This window comes from Pan paniscus, chromosome 6 (genome assembly GCF_029289425.2).
Source record: "Pan paniscus chromosome 6, NHGRI_mPanPan1-v2.0_pri, whole genome shotgun sequence".
In the NCBI taxonomy this organism is placed as follows: Eukaryota; Metazoa; Chordata; class Mammalia; order Primates; family Hominidae; genus Pan; species Pan paniscus.
The window spans coordinates 105,569,291-105,592,325 of record NC_073255.2 but is presented as its reverse complement, the minus strand read 5'-3'; the positions used below and the strand labels follow the sequence as shown (position 1 = coordinate 105,592,325).

The 23,035-nt window shown below is 34.1% G+C and overlaps 2 protein-coding genes across 16 annotated transcripts in view; one reads left to right on the top strand and one right to left on the bottom strand.

Annotated features, from left to right (window-relative positions):
• RUNDC3B (RUN domain containing 3B) overlaps nucleotides 1-23,035 on the bottom strand; it is a 207,997-nt gene that overhangs the window by 121,636 nt on the left and 63,326 nt on the right. For 8 of the 13 annotated variants that reach the window (XM_008976308.4, XM_034964375.3, XM_003822723.6 and 5 more), the window contains 2 exons: nucleotides 14,267-14,400; nucleotides 4,524-4,609 (listed from right to left, as the gene is read on the bottom strand). In XM_008976308.4, the coding sequence (XP_008974556.1) occupies nucleotides 4,524-4,609; nucleotides 14,267-14,400 (220 nt within the window). Of the gene's footprint in view, nucleotides 1-4,523; nucleotides 4,610-14,266; nucleotides 14,401-20,785; nucleotides 20,915-23,035 lie in introns of all 13 variants that reach the window. The other 5 variants (XM_034964374.3, XM_034964377.3, XM_034964373.3 and 2 more) reach the window with 2 other exon arrangements.
• The window catches only part of ABCB1 (ATP binding cassette subfamily B member 1), a 208,404-nt gene continuing 186,721 nt past the window's right edge, over nucleotides 1,353-23,035 (top strand). For all 3 annotated transcript variants that reach the window (XM_034964364.4, XM_008976306.6, XM_055114636.3), the window contains exon 1: nucleotides 1,353-2,019. The gene's annotated coding sequence lies outside the window, so the exon portion shown is untranslated. The remainder of the gene's footprint in view (nucleotides 2,020-23,035) is intronic.

The following is a 23,035-nucleotide window of genomic DNA, read 5'->3' as shown; positions in this document are numbered from 1 at the left end:
ATATTTCCCTCATCCTTTATAGCATTTCACACTACCTGTGGCTTCACTGGAGTTATTGCATTGAATTTGCTGCCTTTTACTTAAGTCAAACTTTTTGCTCACAGTGAAAGGAATAGAGAAAGATGTAGGGAGACCCCCTGAAATTATTGCTACAGAATAAAAGATGAAATGCTCCTGATTATTGTAAATACAAAATTGCATGCAGGATTGTGTAAAGACAATGCCAGGTTGGACTGCCAGAATGAGCCAACAGCGCGTGACGTGCTTCCCCCTGCAGAGAGCCTATGAATGGACGTGCGGTCAGGAAGGTTTCACATCACGAAGATTCCTATCCCAGAAAAGCAGATGTTCATAGCTCTAGGAATGGAATGCGACCCTTGTGGAGAGCCTATAAATGGATGCATGGGGGGGGGGTGCCTGTCCATATGGATAAGATAGGGCTATAAACGTCCTCATCTTGCCATGGCTCTTCTACACCTCTTTAGGGTTAAGGCATACTCCTTTCTGAGAATTTCTGGTCTAACCGGTTGTCTAGCTTCACGTTCTGTTTCCATGGATTGTTTGTAACCAGCTTTTGTTGCAATTCTTACTGCTGATTAATATCTTGCTAATCATAGGTTATGGAAAGATTGTGTTTCTGTTTTAAGGCTCTGTTAGAAATTACTAACACGCACACTATATTGTAAATTCTTATCTCTGTATACTGTACTTCTCCATACAAATGTACTGTACTTCTATATACAAATGTTACGTTAAAGAATTACTTCATCCCCATGTGACCATCTCACCTCATAATCAAATGACCCTAAATCCCTCACTAACCTACCCCTGCCCTCACTAAACTTAATAATAAATGCTGGTATATCCAGTGCATTGTTGGCACCGTGGGACCAGAAGGCAGTGACCCCCCTGGACCCAGCTTTCACTATCTTGTGTGTGTCTATTATTTCTCAACCTGCCGATCCGCCTAAGAACAAAGAGAGAGCCCTGTTGCATTGCAGGCTGCTGGCCAGATTCCGCAATACATACACAGATTCCAAAATGCATTCTTAACTCTTAAAAGATTTTGGTTACTTATCACTATTCTGTCTACTTTTCTGTAATTGAGAAAAGTATTTGTCAACTCATTTTTTCTCTTTATGACAGCTCAGTCATTTACAAAGTTTTATTTTATACTTTACTCCTTCCTTCAATTTGTGCTAAAACATTGTGAAAATTAACATTTCTTTGGAACACAACTTTTTCATTATAAATTAAATACCGATATAATTGCAAAGTAAACAAATGAATTTCCATAAAGCTAATTTATCTTTATATTTTCCATACTTATTACTTCAAATTCTTGTTACATTTTCAATTTTGTTTGAAATATCATATGGTATTTTAAATTGAAATTTACTAATTATTTTTTAGCCAGTGGATAAAGAGAAATTAAAAATTTGAACAAATTAATTCAATTTTTACTTCACTTCTCATTTGAAGGTCTTCCCAGTAACCTACCAAAAGAAGTCTCTCTCTTTTTTTTTTTTTTTTAGCTTAGATTCTAATCTTCACTCTGCCTATTCTGGCTAAACTTCTCAACTCTGGCTATTTTTCAATTATACCCCAATCCCTAAGCCATGTAACTCTTTGAGGTTTTTGTTTGTTTTTTCAACTGCTCATTAAGACATCCTACACCTTAGCAAAAAGATCACACATATTTCTTCAATGCTTTGGAGCCATAGTCATGTACTCAAAATTTATTTTATCTCTACTCCCACCCTTCCTCCACCCAAACTTATCCTTGGGTTTTCACTGATTAGTGCTTTCAAGCCTGCCTGCCTTAGTTCATGTAGCTCCTCCTCTGGTACTGGGATAAACACTTGTATTACCATTTTAAAGGCTATCATTACTCTTTACCTGTGAAGAGTAGAACATGAAGAAATCTACTTTATTCAGATATTCTCCAGATTCCTAAAGACTAGAGATCATTTCTCATTCTCCTAGGAGTACTCACTTCAGGAAGCAACCAGATAAAAGGTAAGGTACAAATACTCTTTCTAATTGTTTGTATTTTACAAATCTAATCTTATGAATATATTTGTCTTGACTAGAAGTTTGCAATCAAATTTAATTAGAATTAAGAATTTCTTTGGTTTCATCTCAGTAAAAAAAAATTAGTGTAAATAGGGGGAGAAAAATAAGATTTTTTTTCCGCATTTTTTAGTTAACTTCTAAGATAAAAACTTTGAAATAACTCCCTACTTACTTCCTTTCTTGAGAGTTACAAAGCCATTATATTCACATTTAAATCCTATTATTCAATAAATGTATATGTGTAAATATTATATGTATGTGTGCATATATCTATGTATCAGATACATATATATGACATTGTACGCCAAGCCATGTTTCTGTTTGAAGACTGTATGTTTATGTATGGTTACAGGAATATTTTTACTTCATGTACTTTTTTAGAGCTGAATCATTTCCTTTCTATGAAAAAGCATGGTTAACACTTAAGAACAAGGCAGAAAGCATTTCCTTTAAATATTTAAACTACTTGTTCTAAAAATAATCTATTGAAGAATTATTTCTACCCCACCCAATCATTTAAACTAAGAAACAAGACTAACAATTTAGAGAGATTATTAATTATTTAATTTCTATTTGGAAAAGACTATCATAACTTTGATTCAATATTCTACTTGCATAGGAAATTATTACTATGCAAACTTGATTTTGATTTAATTAATGTAGGATTTTTAGATTTGAGCTACTCGATTCTGATACAATTCTTTGTTTTCATTTTCAAAGCCTTAGTATCCTCAATGCTTATCAAGTTTCATAATGAAACTTAGTAATGATAAATGTTTCATTTTATAAAGTTCATTTCAAATGTCTAAGGTTTTATCATCATCTCACTGTTTATCTTTAGAAATATCTCGAGTGTCATGTTGCTTGAAAAGAAGTTAAATAAGTATATATCAGATTTACTTTATGCAAATATTTCTTTCAGCCAAAAGTCTTTCTATCCTGGTCAAACTTACAATCATGACAATTATTTTCTTTGTATCTCAAAATTAAAAGTTTACTATTATATTACCAATAAAGATAGAGGCAACTAAATAAAGATACTTAATTAGTACCAGCTAGTTAGTTGAAAGAATGTGTCATAATAAATGCCCAGATTTTCTCAAAATCCAGAATGTCAAACCCTGTATTAGGATATGGAAGTTAAGATCTCAGAGATATGATTTCTTTGTGCTTATTTTTTTCTATCAAAACTAGTTTATAGTTGTAATTATTTTCTTTTCTTTCAGAAATATGATTAATGAGGTAGAAAAAAGAACGGTAGTTTAGAAATATCTCAGGCAGCTCCACCCAATAGAACCTTCTGTGATGAGGAAAACACTCTAAATCTGTCCAATTGGGTTACCATTAGCTACATGTGGCAATGGGACATCTGGAATGTGATACAGCACTTGAGAAACTAAATTTGTAATTTTATGTAATATTAATTAATTTAAATTTGTACATGGCATGTGTTAGTGGCTACATTAAACAGTTTATGTCTAAGTTATTAAAATTATTAAATCTTTTCATTTACAAATACTTTTGATATGAAGAAAAGTGGCTTTACAAATAAAGATCAGCAGATGAGTGCTAATTAGGAATGACTGTTGTCCTAATATGTACCCTTTTCTACCATCATAAAAAATCAACAAAGTCCTATTTTTCACATGGCACAGGATGTCATCTTTATACAATCCAAGAAAAACAATGGTTTAGATTGTTCTAAAAAGATAAGCAATAATTAATTATACATATGAATTAAATAAGTAAATTATTAATTTTATATATATATATTTTTTGAGACAGAGTTTCTCTCTTGTTGCCCAGGCTGCGGTGCAATGGCTCAATCTCGGCTCTCCACAACCTCTGCCTCCTGGGTTCAAACTATTCTCCTGCCTCCGCCTCCCAAGTAGCTGGGATTACAGGCATGCACCACCATGCCTGGCTAATGTATTTTTAGTAGAGACGGGGTTTCTCCATGTTGGTCAGGCTGGTCTTGAACTCCAGACCTCAGGTGATCTGCCAGCCTCGGCCTCCCAAAGTGCTGGGATTATAGGTGTGAGCCACCGTGCCCGGCCAATGTATATTCTTTACAAGCAAAAAAATAAGGAAATACTGAGGTGAAAAGAAAAAAAGATGCTATTGAAATTTCATACTTAAATTCAAATCCATCAGGGAATAGTCTATGGGGAGAATGAAGCTTCAAGAGTTGAAAGAGTATGAATCAGAAATGATTTAGAAAAAGGATATTCCAGGCGTAATGTGTATCTTTTTACAGAAAGGTAGATGTATGTTTAGTTGACAAATTACATTTTCCTAAGAAGACAGTGGATTTATCTGAGTAGTAACAAAAGGAGGAAATAAAACAGTTGAGGATTTTAGAAATTGATTCTTCATCCTATTCTGATTTCTGAGTCTTCAGGTGATTCTTTCAAATATATATTAGAAAATTAAAAGGACTTTTAAACCTGGTTGTTTTGAAGTCTCTCAGAGCTGTAGAGATGTATTCAGATAAATGTTTTTCCATGAGTGCTACTCTGATCCAGGCTCTACCCTAAAAGGAAGAAGAAAGAATCAAATATAAAAAAAATTAAAAAAATATTTTGCCACTGTGCCATCAAAAATATTTTAATATGTAAAGAACAGCCATTCAAAATATACATTTGATAACGACTAAGAAAAATGTTTAAGTAGATAAAAATAGGTAAATTTTGATTATCTAGAGTATATATTTTGTTTCTCTGAATATGTAGGGTACAGCATGTCAAACTAACTTTCTATCCTCTGAAGGGACAGAACGTTAATACTGAGTTACTTGGGTTAGAGACTTCTTTTGAATTACATGATGTAATTATATAAGATATAACTCTCTACTTCAATACCGCAAATCAACAAACTAATTAAAATGAGCCCTCTCATAAATCATGAAAAACAGAGTTCTCTCTCATTAATAAAAATAATCAGTCTAACATCACTTATTTAAGAAAATTTTCAATCCTATCCTTTCAGTGGGAGGTTTTATACAACTAGTAATAAAATCCAAATTTCATGATATATCATGAATCCAAATCATGAGCTATTGAATTTGGTGTCCCCAGAGAATTCTAAAAGCTATTACCAAATATTTAAACTAGAAAAACAAACAACAACAACAAAAAACAGAAGCCAGCATATTCTAGCACAGAATCACAGAAACAGACAATTCTTACTAAAAGTAATTAATTTTCTTACGGACTTTCTATTTAGAACTAAAGAATATAAGAGATCATATTTGTAGTAAGAACTTCATAAATCAATTATTTTCATTTTCACTCAACTCTTTCACAAATTTCTAAAAAACTTCATGAAGACTAAATACATAGAAAATTGAAACACTGCAATGGCAGTATAAAGGTGACACTAATCAATATATATGATTGTCAACTACCAGAAAGGGAAAAAAACAAACTCTAGAAATGTCTGCAAGTCTAGTGAATTCACCAAACTATGGGATAGGAAAGGTCACAAAGGAGTCAATATAGGCAGTAGTTAAAACCTGTCAGGCTAGAAGCAGCAGTACTACTGGGAAGAAAATGAATGATAAGGGTATGGTTAGCATGCGAGTCAATTTACCTACCAAGCTCAACATCCCTTTTAGCTTGCCCTGTGCTCAGTCCATTGTTCCTTCTGAGTAAGCCTAGGGGAACCTGCAGTTAGCTGTAGCTGATTGGAACAGAGGAAGGAAGAGGCAAGCTACTGGCTGGCCAGTAGTCTCAAAATTCTCTCTTGAAATTTCATCTAAAAGACACAGAAACTAGTAGCGGTGTCTTGAATCAAAAGGCTACAATTTCACCAATGAAGTCAGGAAAGTTGCTCTCCAGAGACAATTCAGCACAGGAGACTATGCTGTTACTAGATAAGAAATGTAGGGAAAATCTTGCTTCCTGATTTATTAATTTCAATCCATACAAAACTGGGCTGCATTTAGTTTCCTGTATTTGAATGTGTATGGAATCCTGTTATATTATAAGGATAGGTTGTGCTAATTTTAATGGTTTCTTTTCTTTAACAAAGGAACTTTTAATAGAACAGAAGACAAACAGACTTATAAAGATTGTTTGGGCCAAGAAGTAGAACAACTTAAAAACTAGATTAAGGAATTTAGACGTTTTCAGTTGATAAGGGTGATCCATAAAATGAAGGTTTATGAAAAAATAAGTAAAAGTAATCAAGATTTAAAAATGTAATTAATATGTGCTAAGCCCTGTTTAGAGCTTTATATACATTAAGAAGATAAGTAATCCTCCCAATAATTGTGTGAGTTAGGTTACAATACTATCCCTACTTTATGCACAAATGAAAAACAGACACAATTAGAAGAGAGGAAATTCATTTTACCACCACCAAACTGACCAGCCTAATTATGTTAATACCTATACACTCCACCTTCTTTCCTGTTTCAGGGAATGAGCTGTCAGCATTTAAGAGAGTTTAAAAAAAGAAAAAAAAGCACAGAGTGGGAAAATTAAAATTAAATTATAAATATCCGACAGACAACTCTTATCCATAAAATACAATTAATTCTTAAAAACCCATAAGAAGAAAACAATTTAAAAATGGGCTTGCAATGGGATGATTTTTAACTATAGATTACATTTCTTTAGCAAAAATATCACATATTCAGATATTTCCGTCCTTTTTGTGTTAGTTTTGGTGAGTAATTTTTTAAAAGAAATTTCCCATTTCTTCTAAATTTTCAAATTTATATAATAGATGTGAAGTTATTCATAATATCCTCTTTTAGGATTTTTAATGTCTGTGAGATATACACACTTGGCCTCTTCTTCATTCCTCATATTGGTAATTTATATTATCTTTTGATCTTCTTGAATAGTCTTGCTAGAAGCTTATCAACTGCATTAATCTTTTTAAAAACACTTTTAGTTTGGTTGATTTTCTTATATATTTGTTTCAATTTTATTGAATTTTTACTGTTATTTCTTTCCTTCTACTTTGACTTTAATGTATTTCTTTTTTCATAGCTTCTTGAGATGAAAGTTTTGGTAACCAATTTCCAGCCTCTATTCTTTTTTAAAATACACAAAAGCCTATTTAAGCCTATTCCTCTAAGCACAAGTTTTTATATGTTATATTTTCATTATCAGTACTTTCCAAATATTTTTCAATTTCAATTGTGATTTATTTTTTCATCCATGGGTTATTTAGAAGTTCTCCTCAGTTTCACTCATATAAACATTTTCTAGTCATTTTTCCATATTTTTGATTCTAGCTTAATTCCACTGTGGTTAGAGAACATACTTTACACAATTTCAATCCTCTGCAATTCACTGAGATAAACTATGGCTCAGAAAATGGTCAATTTAATATAACTCCTCTGGGTGTATGATAAGAATGTATATTTTGCAGTATTTATTTTATTTTATTTTATTTATTTATTTTATTTTATTTTATGACAGGGTCTTGCTCTATCACCCAGGCTGGAGTGCAGTGGTGCGATCTAAGCTCACTGCAACCTCTGCCTCACAAGCTCAAGTGACCCTCCCACCTCAGCCTCCTGAGTAGCTGGGGCTACAGGTGCGTGCCACCACACCTGGCTAATTTTTGTATTATTTGTGGAGACTGGGTTTCGCCATGTTGCCCAGAATGGTCTTGAAATCCTGAGCTCAAGTGATCTGCTCACCTTGGTCTCCCAAAGTGCTGGGATTACAGGTGTGAGCCATCACACCCGGCCTTTGAATTTTAACATATTCCAATAATCTAGTAATTTTATTATTTCAGTTGTCTAGTAATATTCATATTTATTTCCATTTCCTTGAACCTATTATAATTGCTTAAAAGTCCAAAGTCTCTATCACCCATAGGTTTGTTTCAATTGTCTTTTTCATTTTTCTTGATTTCAGTCATTCAATCTTGTTTCTTGATGTGCCTGATGATTTTTTACTGTATACTAGACATTCTGTATGAAAATTTATAGCAACTCTGAGGCTACCTTTCTCCAGAGTAGATTTTTCTTTTGGCAGTCAGAGTACTAGAAAATCACCTCACAATTTAGGGGACTACTTTTAGGCCTTTTTTTGTATTAATCTTCTGAATTTCCCTTACTCCAAAGATATTGTCTTTCAGGGGTCTCAAGTAAAAACCTGGAGTGTTTACAGTTCCCCTTCACCTTGCTTGCCCTTGAACTCTAACCTCTATCTCTCCAGAACTAGACTGTGAAATCGTCAATCAGCAGTTTTACCTCTTCCCTGCTGCTTTCAGCTTTGTTTATGGGACTTTGCTTTGAGCTACAGATGACTTAGAGTTGGCAACAACCCCATAGGAAAACTGCATGCACAACTCCAGGCACATGTGTCTGTTGTTCAGTGGCAGTTCCAAGCTCCAACTTCTGTTTGTCTGCCCAAGGAAATAAAAATCCCCACCTCCACAACTTTCTGCTTAGTCTCTATACCTAGGATGTGAATAGACAAACAACTTTAGGCTAAAGCAAAGATGGATGTGCGGCTCAGCTCGTGTAATATCCATCTCTCCAGGACTGTGGCCACTCAAGTTCTCATGCCTTGGTTGCTCCCTTATATCTTAAATTTGTTACTTCAAATATTTTACTCAACTTTTATAGCTGTTCTCAGCAGTAGGTCCCTCTGATACAAGATATTCTGTTATCACTGGAACCTGATTGTTTTCTTACCTTTGGATCGACTCTATTTTAGATTCCAATTACACCCTTCTAAATAAATTCTCTGCTTCTACTCCTCCCTTCAATTTATTATCCCTACAGCACCAAGTTGATCTTATAAAATGGAAATCAGATTACAGTATTCTATCACTTTAAAAAAAAACTCTCAAGTAGCTCCCCCACTGCACTGAGAATAATATCTGACTTTTAATCATGGCCATATCTTGTATTCTTCAGCTTGCTTAGCCTGGTCAGTATTTGCACAGCAAATTTATTGGATGGAAGGATGCATGGATATGTGGATGGCTGATGTAACTAGCATATTCTGAAACTGGTCTAATTCAACAACGAAGGAATGTACAGGATAAGCAACCAGAAACCTAAGAAAGCCAAATCTAGCTAAAAACAAGAACTGCTATTAAAAACAAAGAAAACGGGGGGACAATCCCTCACAAAATATGCAAGAAGACAGGAAGAACTCAGGAACAATACAAAGCTCATATTTTGGGGCCAAGAAAATGAAAAAGCAAGAAGGAGAAGGGATTTCTTGAACTTGAAATCAGTTGGAATATCATGAAAACCCAATGTAAATATCTGCAAGGTTAGTAACAGTGGTAACTAAAGATTCAATTGGGAATGGTTTTTTTCAGGGATCATATAATATGTTTATAAGAGCATATGACCCAAGAGCAGATGCGGAAGATGGGTGAGTTCAGAAAAGAATGAGATAAAGTCATTTTTCTAAGAGTGCAGATTCTAGTGTGAAACCTAAGTAATTTATGTAATAAAAGTCTCATGTTCCATAACACCTGCATATGACAGAAACAATAGCTGCAAAAGTACTGAAGACACAAAGATTACAAACATGATCCTCAACTCAAATATTTTATTCTATTGTTAGGCTATGTTTAAGTCATGGCTAAACTAGTCACAGACAGCAGAGAAAGGGAATGGTTAGCATTTCATTGTTTTTTTTGTTGTTGTTGTTTTGTTTGTTTTCTTAGATGGAGTCTCGCTCTGTTGCCCAGGCTGCAGTGCAATGGCATGATCTCGGCTCACTGCAACCTCTGCCTCCTGGGTTCAAGCGATTCTCCTGCTTCAGCCTCCCGAGTAGCTGGGATTACAGGCATGCGCTACCACTCCTGGCTAATTTTTCATATTTTAAGTAGAGACAGGGTTTTGCCATGTTAGCCAGGCTAGTCTGGAACTGCTGACCTCAGGTGATCCACCTGCCTCAGCCTCCCAAACTGTTGGGATTACGGGCATGAGCCACCACGCCTGGCCCATTGATCTTAACCTAGACAAAAGTATGAGATTGTCCATGGTGACAAGCTTCTACAATACGAATCTAAGTGGTACCAGGACAGATAATTGTGATATAATTGTGATACAAGTGTACTTGTATACTGTATACTGTTCACCAGGCAAATTTGGTGCTTCTGTTCTGAAATATCTTTTCACATGTGTCAAGGCAAAATGACACTATGCTAATAGTCATTCAAGATTGCAGCTGTAAGCCTCAATAAACCTACCATCTGAGGCATTTGTTTAATCCTTCAATCCAGAGACGTGAGATGTGACTTACTGAGTAGATTAAGTAAACTGCTCTTTTCATTGCAATGAATAAAGAGAGGTAATCTTTCTCCACAGACTCTTCCCAGCATAACTAGGCAACTCAAATAATTCTCTTTCCCCACTAAATGGAATCTGTTTGAGGCCTGAGCAAAACAAAGATATAAATGCAGGATTTGGAACATGATTGTTCTGTGGTGTTTTGATACTCAATACCAGTACTTCACAGAATAAATATTAACTCTTGCTAGATAACATATTGCTGTGTAGGGATTAGTTCCAAGAGCCTTGTTAAGAGAGTTGGTCAGCTAGGGTTTGGGTTTCTTTGGTCCACCCAGGTCCAAATGCTACATTTCTAAAGTTTGTTAACTTCTTAATTACTTTTTGTATTTTGGGATATGCTAGTTTTATAAATATATCCTCCCCTCTATTGAAAGGGTTTAGAATATACTGTTATGTTCCTCTCTCCTACTTTTGATTTGAAAATGAGAATGTTTATGTAGCATCTAGAATACTTTTTATAGATTTGATTCATTCAAATTACAGCTAATCTTTAACCTTAGCCTAAACCTTAGCCAAAAGAAATGTAGATATAATTCTTAAGCCATAAAGAAAACATAAAAGGAAAACTGAGGCTGGGTGCTGTGGCTCACGCCTATAATCCCAGCACTTTGCGAGGCTGAGGCAGGCGGATCACTTGAACTCAGGAGTTCGAGACCAGCCTGGCCAATATGGTGAAACCCTGTATCTACTAAAAATACAAAAATTAGCCAGGTGTGGTGGCACATGCCTGTAGTCCTAGCTACTCAGGAGGTTGACGCAGGAGAATTGCTTGAGCCTGGGAGGTGGAGGTTGCAGTGAGCTGAGATCGTACCTTTGCACTCCAGCCTGGGCGAGAGAACTAGACTGTCTCAAAAAAAAAAAAAAAAAACCAAAAAAAAAAAACCAAAAAAAACAGAAAACTGATAAAGCTCACCTAAGATGCAAAGGGGAATCCACACTGCATATTTTAAAAATCTATAGTTCAAAAATTAAAAAGTAAGTAAATGAATTAAAAATTCAGTAGTTTGAGGAAACAGAGGTCAAAGGACAATAGTTGGGACAAAAAAGACATCTGTTAATATGTAATAAAAATAGGATTTAAATATCTGAGGGAAAAATTTAATTAAAAAAAGAAAATCTATAATTAATTTACAAATGAAGAAATTTACTGGCTTAAATACGTGAGACAGAGAAGAAAACTGATCCAACCTGAGAGAGTTGAAAGATATTGAAGCAGGAAGTTCCTTGTTGCTACAACCCCTTGGTTGAAGATTGGCAGGAGGGAGCAGTGGCTTTAACAAGTGAACTTTATAGTTATAGTCTCAAAAAGGTGACAAAAATCATAGCTATTAACTGTATCCAAAAGTGTACTTTCATATTAAGGAGCTAAAAATGTTTTACCTGTGTTTCTAATTATGTCACTACATTTAAACATTATAGATTTTGGTTTTTAAAACATATACTCAGTTCGTGCTTACAAAATATTTAATTTGAACATATCTTCATCAGTTTTGCTGAACAAAAATTTTCCAAAAGAAAAAAAAATCCTAAATAAAAAGGATGCAAGAACAAAAAACTTGGAAATTATAATTTGGAAAGATAATTGTTATACTTTCGGTTATTACATAGACACATAATTTATAATTCTATAATCATGAAATAATGAATTATGTCTTCATCTTAAAACTGTAAATATCAATTTTCAATCTTTATTTTCTACTTAATGTTTCATTCTGTAATTTCTAAATGTCAAAATAATAAAGCTACTCTGACAATTCAATAAAAATAAATACAACTACTACATTAAAGCTGATACCTGAGTTGAGTTAGTTATTTGATACCTCAGTTGAGTGAGTTAGTTGAGTTAGTTAGGTATACTCAACCTTCTGTTGAGTATACCTTTTCCAAAATGCTTGGGACAAGAGTATTTCAGATTTTGAGTATTTTCTGATTTTGGAATATTTGCATTAAATGGTCCATTTAGCATTTTCTTTGAACATCATGGTGGTGCTCAAAAAGTTTTAGTTTTGAGATCATTTGAGATTTCACATTTTCAGTTTTGGGATGTTCGATACATTTGACTTAATAGTTCAGACATTTTATAACCCTAAAAATTACTGAGGACCCCAAGGAAGTTTTATGTAGGCTATATCTACCAAATTTACTGTATCACAAGTCAAAACTGGAAACTTAAATATTAGGTAATTCAAAAATAATGAGTTGGTCATGGTGACTCAACGCCTGTAATCCAGCACTTTGGGAGGCTGCAGCAGAAAGACTGCTCGAAGCCAGGATTTCTAGACTAGCCTGGGCAACAAAGAGAGATATTATCTCTACAAAAAATTTAAAACATTTGCCAGGCATGGTGGCATGCCCTTGTAGTCCCAGCTACTCAGGAAGCTTAGGTTGGAGGATCACTTGAGCCTAGGGGTTCTAGCCTGCAGTGAGCTATGATAGTACCACTGTACTCCAACCTGGGCAACAGAGCAAGACCCTGTCCCTAAAAAATAAAATAAAACAAAATAAAATAAAACAATAAAACCACTACCTGTTAACATAAATAACACATTTTAATGAAAAATAACTATTTTTCCTAAAAAAATTAGTGAGAAAAGTATCTCTGTTTTACATTTTTTTCTAATCTCTTTAGTGTCTTTACAAGATAATTAGATATCTGCTTCTGCATTCCATCTGTTACAATGTGTTGTTTTGGTTGAAGTATATGAAGAAAATCTAGCTTCACACAGATATATGGTTGGAAAGGGAATCTTTTAATAGTCTTTTCAGATAAGTGTAGATATTTTCTTTTGTTCTAGATCAAAACTCACTAAATGGTAAGTTTCTGTAATCATATTAATGACTTTTTCATACTATAGTACATTAAATCTACTGACCTACCTTGCAATTTGAATTGATCTTTTTACCCATACATGATTTTGTAATTCCACGAACTGATCATTTGGAAAATACAAGTTATGCAGTTCCATCAAATGTTGACACATTTCATTAAATAATTTAAAAATACATTTGTTGATATCAACATCAATGTTTTAAAAAAGCTTTTCTATACTGGGAAGCTATGAAGCTTAAGACGGTGAACACAAGTTTCTAAAATTCTAGTTTTTACTTAAAAGCTTTAATTTCACCATTGGCAACAAATACTGTCAGCTGTTTCCTTGAAGTAATAGGCTCACTTCTTTCTTCTTTTTTTGAGAAAATATCTGTCAAATGCCTAAGTCCAAAAAATTATGATTTATAAGTTTTTCTTTTCAGTAAAATCATATTACATTAAAAAGTATCTAGTTCAGCTCACAATTCAAAGAATTGTACAAGTGTTTTTCTTGAAGCAACCATCATATTTCAGTATGTTGCAGAAATGCTTTATGCATACTTCCCATTTTATTACTCAGGATATTAAAAAGACAGATCCTCAAAGTTGAGATTTAATAAGAATTAATGTTTCCCGCACCATCATGGTCATTCTTAAGTTGAAACTGCCTTTAAAAGAAAATACTGAGTGCATGGTGGGGAAGAACTCAAGACTGCTTGCACAGTTTGATGTCACTGCATTAATTCGTGCTAAGGTTCCAACAGTTTTATCCACCATTGTGTCTGCATTGGCAGTGCAAATATCAACACAGCAAAAAGGCAAATAACAGGTTGATATTACATAAAAATATTTTTGACATTATGTACCCATTAAAGAAAGGGTCTTGGACATCTTCAGGGTTCTGCTGAACATTATTTGAGAGCCACTAGTTTAGATAATTCAAGAAATGTAGAAACATCACAGAACAGGACGTATTTTATTATGCTTCTTAAGAAAAGGAAATTCATAGTAAGTAGCTTCACACCTTCCTGCTATTCCAAATACATGCAATGAAAAAAAAAAAAAAAGAAACGAGTCTCTGACCAATGTCTTACCTTAGCTCTAGAAGAACTGACATTTTCCATATTTTCAATGCTGCAGATACAATTCTGTGAAACTTTCCGGCAAGCCACTCTGATATAGTCCCAGAAGCTACGAGGACTTTCATAACCAAACCAGGTTACTTGACCTTCAGGAGACAAATTGCGATATAAAATTTTAAAAAGTAAAATAAAACTAGACTTGAAAATGCAAGAACAATAAAATTCTGAAAAATAAAGGTAATATAGTGAACTATAATGGCAAGGGCACCACCAATCTAGGTGTCAAAAAGCCTCAAATCTAGTCCTATTCTATCTTTAACTAGTGGTGTTAGTTTGGAAAATTTACTTAATTTACTTAATGAGTCTGGATCATAGTCTTAACAATAAAACCAAACTAAATGAAAGGGACTAGACACTAGAAATATCTTGCCATTTAACATCCTATTTGTCTAATACAGTCACTTAAATAGCACACAGGAACCTTCCTGCGCTTCTAGTTAAGCATTAATAAATGTCACCAATTGAATTCTAAACCTTTCTCTATTTAAAAAAACAGAAAAAAACCCCCACCACCATAATTCTTTTCTCCTCTTCATAAGGATACTTCAAAAAAGGTATACAATGTGTGGTTTACTTTATAAATAAATAAAATCAATTAGCATCCTATATTCACTAATAATGCATAACCACCTACCCAACCATTCTCATCTATAAAGCTCCCCTTTAACTGTCATTTGTTTGCTCTCTTCCAGTTAAGAACTCATGAAAAACTTGTAATCTTTCAGATTTGGCTAACTATGTATCCGTTCATGACCAAATGTTCTATTGTGCATAGGTTATATTAGTATTAATATTTCTATGGTTGGGCATGGTAGCTCATGCTTGTAATCTCAGCACTTTGGAAGGCCAAGGTGGGTGGATCACCTGAGGCCAGGAGTTCGAGGCCAGCCTGGCCAACATGGTGAAACCCCATCTCTACTAAAAATACAAAAACTAGCTGGGCATGGTGGTGTATGCCCATAATCCCAGCTACTTGAGAGAGGCTGAGGCAGGAGGATCACTTGAACACAAGAGGTGAAGGTTGCAGTGAGCTGAGGTTGAGCCACTGCACCCCAGCCTGGGTGACAGAGCAGGACTCTGTAAAAAAAAGAATTCTATACAGGACTCTGAATATTAGTCTCACAGGAAACATTTTCTACACTCAGTATTTTTAAGTGGAATATGAGAGACATCTTAATACTTTCCTTAGTTGTCTAGTATGACTAGTCTTCCCTAGGAAAGTTGTTTAATCTTCATGTAGAAAGATTTGCTTTCATATTTTGAAATAAGTGCTTTTTTCATCATGATTTAATTATTTACTTTAAATCCTCCCTTCCTCAGTAATTACTTCTCTACAGCAACATCAAGAAGTGTTCTTGTCAGCAAGCACCATTTTAGGACCAATGTCTGAGATAATATCTGAGTGGTTCCAAACCATGGCAGAACATTAGTGTAACTGGACTGCTTTTAAAAAATACTCATGTCTAGCCTCCCCACAAACTGAATAATCAAAATCTTTAGGGGAAGATGTAAGCATTTGAATTTTTAAAAATCGCCCCCTAGTATTTCTAGTGATGTACTTATTATTAATCAACCAACAGAAATCCTACAAGTCATGATAGGTAACTTCTATTCATTATTCAGGGTGTTTTAAAGGCCTCTTCCAGAAACCCATGCATGATCCCAACAGCTAGTCCCTCTGTTGGCACAGGACCCTGTGCTTACTTCTCCTCAAAAGTATTTCTTTACTTGATTATTTCACATATTAGGCGGTAAGATCACTAAGGCAGGAATTTTATCTTATTTTAGATCAATCTCTAACACTTGACACAGTGCTTGCTTGGCTCACAGTAGGCACTCAATAAATATTTGTTGAAAAATTAAATTTATAAATCAGCACAACACAGATAATCTTAAATGCAATGAACACAAAAACTTAAATTTAAAAAAATCCAATTAGTATCTTTTTATAGCAATAGTTTTGATAACAGTCTGCTAGTGTTTGCATGATAGATTACAAACATCAAATATTTTGCACAAATATATTTTTCTTTATATAAATAAAAACAAATGCATCTATAAATCTTTATTCTAATAACTATATAATTCAATGTCTCTTTAAAAATAAAATTTTGCAGCCGGGTACGGTGGCTCACGCCTGTAATCCCAGCACTTTGGGAGGCCGAGGTGGGAGGATCATGTGGTCAGGAGACCATCCTGGCTAACACGGTGAAACCCCCTCTCTACTAAAAGTGCAAAGAAATTAGCCGGGCATAGTGGCAGGCACCTGTAGTCCCAGCTACTCAGGAGGCTGAGGCAGGAGAATGGCGTGAACCCGGGAGGTGGAGCTTGCAGTGAGCCGAGATCGTGCCACTGCACTCCAGCCTGGGTGACAGAGTGAGACTTCGTCTCAAAAAATAAAAATAAAAAATTAAAAATAAAATAAAATTTTGCTACTTACAAATAGAAATCTACAGACTTCTCCCTCTTAATCTCTCTCCATCACTTTCTTCTGCTCCCTCTCTTCTTTTAACTAAAAATTTCCTGATATAATGCCTCAATATAGTTTGTCTCTAGGGCACTTTTCATGTCATCAATTTGTTAGCCGTTTGGAGGGGAAGCAGGGTGACTGGTGGTTAAGAACATGGGCTTTGAGTCCGGTAGACCTGAACTAGATCACTTTCTAGCTATGGGATCTTGAAAAAATGACTTAGGTTCACTTTATGAGTCTGGGCCTCTTCTGTAAATTGAAAATAACGATAGTACCTACTGGATAGTACTGTTGTAAGGATTAGATGTGATCATGTATGTGCAGCAAGTAGCAAAGAGTCTAGTGCATACTAAATTCAAAATAAGTGTTAATTATTACTACTGTTATTACTGTAATCATACAAGTAGTTACAGGGACCAAGCTCTCCTTGCATCACAAAATGAAGTAGGAATGAGATGCAAAGTTAAATTCTTCACATTACTTGCTTTGGAATCTAGAGAAATCTTCCAAACTTACTCCCTAATCCAACTTTACTCCCATCATCAACCATTCTAAAGTTACTTCCTCAAATGTTTCTAACTTCAACTCATTTTCCTTGACTTCTATTATCTGGGATCATTCTATAATTTCAAAATGAGAGCTACAGCTGCCAGACTTCCCTCAAGAAATGAAGTACTACACACTGGAAAGAATCTTAAGGAAAGAGTATCACCAAGATTCTGTGGTGAGTTTAAGTCTCTCTAAAAAGACAATATGGGAAACAGAAGTCAGAGAAATAGGCAAGGGAAAATACAACATTGTATTAGCCAATGGCAACCACCTATAGTGGTAATCCAAATAGGTAACCACAGAGAAAGATAAAGCATAGGTTGTCCATGAACAAGAAGATTTTCCGTTTTAAGGAAATGTACAAGGGTCCAGGACTTTGGCATAGGACATGGTTTGCTTTTCTGTAATGTTATTTTAAATCTTCTCTTTAGTTTCAGGTGGTGAAGAAAATAACTTGTAGGATGTTTCAAAGTAGAGCTGTTGAAAACCAAAGAGTATTTAAAAAGCCCTGTTTTGGAGGAGAGAAAACAGAGACAGAAAAACTAGAAAACTAGAGTTTGGTTAAGCAGAAAGGTGTGGGCACTAAATCCTTGGAACTCCTGCTATAGGTAGGGCACACTATCTACAAGGACTTTTACCCAAAAGATAATGAAAAGATTTCCCAGATTACAAACTGAGAAACTAAGCAATTGACAGGATGGCATATCATCATGACTTTCAGGGCCATAAATCAACCACCAAGATCTTCATAACACATTTATCTGCTCTACAAATTAGATGTGAGGATGACTTGGCTTGATTCTGGCTTCCTTCCTTTTCCATGTGCATCACTTCCAAAGTGAAGCTCTTAATTCAAGACACTGAATTTTTCACATTCAGAAAGATATTCTTCAAGAGAAGGTAGATTCTCTTGCTAGAACCTCCAAACAAGCTTTCATGTAAATTGCCTGTATATCCTAGGATTTCATCTAAATAATTAATTTCTGCATCTACAGAAAGGTTTAATTTAGTTCAATATAATAGATGTGTTCAATGAGTTATCTGCGATATTATTCAAACATCACTTTTATGTAAATACAGATTAACTGCTAGTAAAAGTCTATAACCTGTATTTAACAGGAAAATTTAAAAACAAAGTTACAAGCTACTCATGCCTTTAAAAATAAATATTGAAGTAATAAATAACCACTCCTCAAATACTTTGACTTCCTTTAAAAATAACCACAAAAGACAATCATATAGCAAGAAACTGACTACTCTATATCTTGAAGAAATGTTATTCCAAAGATGAGATATGCTGTCATTAACAGAATTCCCTTTTTAAAGTTCTCAATGAATATAGGTATACAATATGCTTTCAATTATAAGTATTCTTGGAAGTTAACATTTTCCCAATGTTAAACAAGCTTTTAAAAACATATTCCCATCCCATCAATCCAACTCTCTTCATCTTTAGGCACAGAAACAAATGGTGAAAAGTTTGCTACACTAAAAGACAATCTGTTACTGACCAGCTATGTGATTATCTTTCCAACTAAATTGCCTCATCTTTAGGACCTAAAAATTGCCTGTGATCTCTAGGGTCCAATGTTACTCTAAAATTACTCTTCTATACTCTTTAAGTGAGATATCTATTTACACTTTGCAATATGTCTGTGTTTTGTTTGTATCTTATTTCATGGCCAGAATAAGACCTTCTAAGAACAGAAATTAATTTTTCTAAAGTGGTTCTCTACTAAGCAGTAGCTGACACAAGATCTTTTCATAATACAAGAAAAATATAAATGAATCTGTTAAGTAACTTAATTCCCCATCTTTAGTAATAGTGCTTAGCTATGTAAAAAGTGAATGATAAACTGATTTCACAAATGAAAGTTCTGTTAGTTAAAATATATCACCTACTTGACAATATTAAAGACTATTACCTTTGAGCTATTATTCATCTAGACAATCAACAAAAGACAAGATAGTCCTACCACATTTTAATAAACCACTCTGATGTCACTGCAAAAGCTTTCAGATACTTAAAGAAAATTGGTTCCTTTAAAAAACTTGTGGAGTTCTCACTTTAAACTTTGTAGCAGCAATCCCAAGTTTCTTACTGCTAATTTATAAAAGCCAGTTTAATATTATCCACTATTTTATCAAACAGAGAAAATTTCCATTTCTGTAAAAGTTCAGAAACTTTTCCTTTAAAAAGGTACTATTATTAGTTGAGGTTTATATTTATTAGACCATCCAGCTTTGAAGGTAAAATTATGACACTGATCCATTTTCTAACTAAAATCCCAAATTAATGTTCTAAAAAATAGAACAAGTATAAACACTTAAAAATAATTAGTTACACTTTAAATTGAATCTGAGGAAGTCAGAATCTACATTAGATACTCAATAGTACTTACATTGCTAGTTCTACATGCTACTTACAGGACACTTCAAGTATATCATTTAGGCACTAAGAATCAGTTACTCATCTATAAAATGTAACTATTATCCTTTGGTATTGACAATGTAATGTCTAGTTCACTAGTAAGGAATTTATCACAAACATATACAAATATCTAAAGTATGTGTCTATGCCATAACAATTAGTCAACTCTTAATTTTCCAAAACAAAAAGATTAAGATGAACAGGTTCAGCAAAAATCTGAATATTGAATCAATTTAATAGGCTTTTTTATCCCAGTAATTTTACTCTCTCTGAAATGGAGAACAAACGTTTTGTTTTTTCCCTTCCACCAGCATTATTAACATAAGGCTTAAAGTACTGGTGGAATGAAATCGTACATGACGGCTGAAGTCCACACAGAGAGCTACACATAAATGCGTACTCCTGAAGAAATCAAGTATAATGTGTGTCAGTAGTGATTAAGACTATAGGTACAGAACATAAAACAGATAAAATTGCTTGAAAGGATTAATTGTGGGAATTAGAATTAAGGAAATGACATTTGTTTTTTACTTTTTCTCTTTTGTTCTACTATTTAAAAATAATGACTATATTGCTTTTCTAAGCAAAAAATACAGAAAGCTAGATCATTAAGTACAAAGGTCCAGCAGTGTTTTGCATATAGCAGAAACTCAATTAAAGAAAAGGTTTGAATAAGTAAATAAAGGCATGCATTCTACCTGGGAGAAAGGAAACTAAGAAGTACATTCCCACTAATGGTTCAAGAATGAAAAAGCAGTTATTGTTTACAGTGCCACATCTATGTTTTACTGAAACTGGAATATTCATACAGCTTCCCTGAGCTGCTACTTCACACGTAATATTTATTATTATACAGCACTTAAAAAGTAAATAGGTTATTATATTGTGTGGATTTACAAGATTTTAATTTTAAAATTAGCATAAGCATACTTGTGCTCTCTGGATTAAAAAAAAAAACAAAAACACACAAAAAAGAAGGCTTTACAAAACCCATGCAATGTACTAAAAAAGATCACTTAACTGATACAGCCCTCCCCCGAAAGTCAATTCCATGCTCCCGTGCAGCTCAGTGGCGGGAGACATCACCAGCATAGAGTACCTTGAAGAGGTATTTGGAGATGAGCCAGCCATCTGCAACTTTGGGAAATCTCTTTAAAAAAAAAAATAACAACAACAACACACAGATATTTAAGAAACCTGCCATCATGTTTACAGTTCCAAACTGAACAGCCCAACTAAGATGGCTACATATAATTTTGAAGCAGTAAACACTACTTTTACCTACTAAATAAATGAACTCTGTTAAGATAAATATGAGCTACACTTGGTAAGTAAATGAAGCTAGTTCCTTGTAGCTTATTGTATTGGAGAGGCTAAGGTGTCTGTAAGTCAGAAATATGTGAGCAGAAATTGTTTCCTGTTTACTTTTACCTCCATCATTCTTTCTCAGATGTAATAAACTGATGAGTAGAATAGACCTCAAAGAAGAGCAACAGCTTGACTGAACTTGCTGGCCATGCACCTCAGAACTTATAAGATTGGTTAGGAAAAAAATCACTCACTTTGGAACTATATGGCTCAGAAAATTTCCAAGTTTAAAAATAAATACACATTTTTTAATGTTAACTTTTCTAAAAGTTATAAACAAATATATTTTGAAATGTAGCCATTCATTTTTTGCCTAAGAATTGTTAAATCTTTTATGTTTTCTTCCCTGTAGAGAGCAGCACTTAGATATTATATAAAATGTTGGTCAGTTTAACCAATGTTGACTAAATGCCTACTCTATCAAAAACACTGTTTTATTTGTTACAGCTTCTAACTCTTATTTAACAATCACCAACTGAAAAAGTACTAGAAATTTCTGCTATATTTTTCAGAAATTGCTAGTATAACAATATGGGAAAACTCCAAAGCCAAATTTCTGAAATAACATTCCCAAAAAATAACATTTCCTTCTCTCATAGTCAAACACTGAAATCTCCAATAGTACATGGTCCCACACCTTTCCAAACACTTAGATCCTTTATAAAACCAATAAAAGACAAACACATAGAGCTAGTAATGTGACATGAAAAATGAAAGGAAGGAGATACATACAGCTGTGCCACATCTACACATCTGCCATTCACTCTATCCTCTTACTTCCGTAACATTTTAAACAAATATTAAATTTGGAAAAACATATCCAAAAGGATCTATAACTTGGTACGACAGTTAAAGCTCATATTAGAACATAATGTTCTTGCTATAACTACAACAAACAAAAATGAAATTTCTCAACATTGAAATGTAAATCAGAATAGAATGCTTTTCATTGCAAATAACATTAATTCCTAATATTTAAACCACATTTACTATCTCTGTCCTAAAACAAAGTTCTCTATATTATTTGTGATTTATAGATCTAAAAACTTATCAAAGTAAAAACAATTTCCATGAAAATCTGACTTAAAGAAATTTTACTACAAAAACGTACCAAATAAGCATATCATGACCAGATTTATGGCACTTCTTAACCAATCCCTCATATAAGGTGGGAAACAATTACTGAAAATATCGCAAAACTCAATGTATAGGGTTTTTGTGTTTGATTGTTTAAGAGACAGGTTCTCACTTTGTCACCCTGGCTGGAGCTCAGTGATGCATTCATAGCTCGCTGCAACCTCAAATTGTTGGACTCAAGCGATCCTCCTGCCTTCGCCTTGTGAGTAGCTAAGACTACAGGTGCATGCCACCAGGCTCAACTAATGTTTTTATGTGTTTTTTTTGTAGAGACCAGATCTTGCTATGTTGCTCAGGCTGGTCTCAAACTCCTGGGCTCAATGGATTATCCTGCCGTGGTCTCCCAAAGCATTGGGATTACAGTTGCAAGCCACCATGCCTGGCCTAGATAATGTTGGTTATTTTTTTAAAAACCTGTTAGTATGCTAGCCTCTGTGCCCTGATTTTCATTTTGGCTGTGAAAGACCATGGGAAAATTTTCTTAAATTTTTCACTTATTTGTAGGATGTAATTGCTTTAATTATAATTTAATACGATTAAACCATTCTAGACAAGTTAAAAGCAACCAGAAATATCTGGACCAAACAACAATCCACTATATTCCAAGTTATCCGTAGTCAAATTTCAACAACTCTCATTTTACAGATGAGAAAAGGCAGGCCCAGAGACAAGGCTGCCAAGACCCAGCAATCGGTTTTCTCTGTCACTTCAAGCTGACCTACTCCTTAGGAGACAGGCAGGACCTGACTGATGGAGGATAATTAGT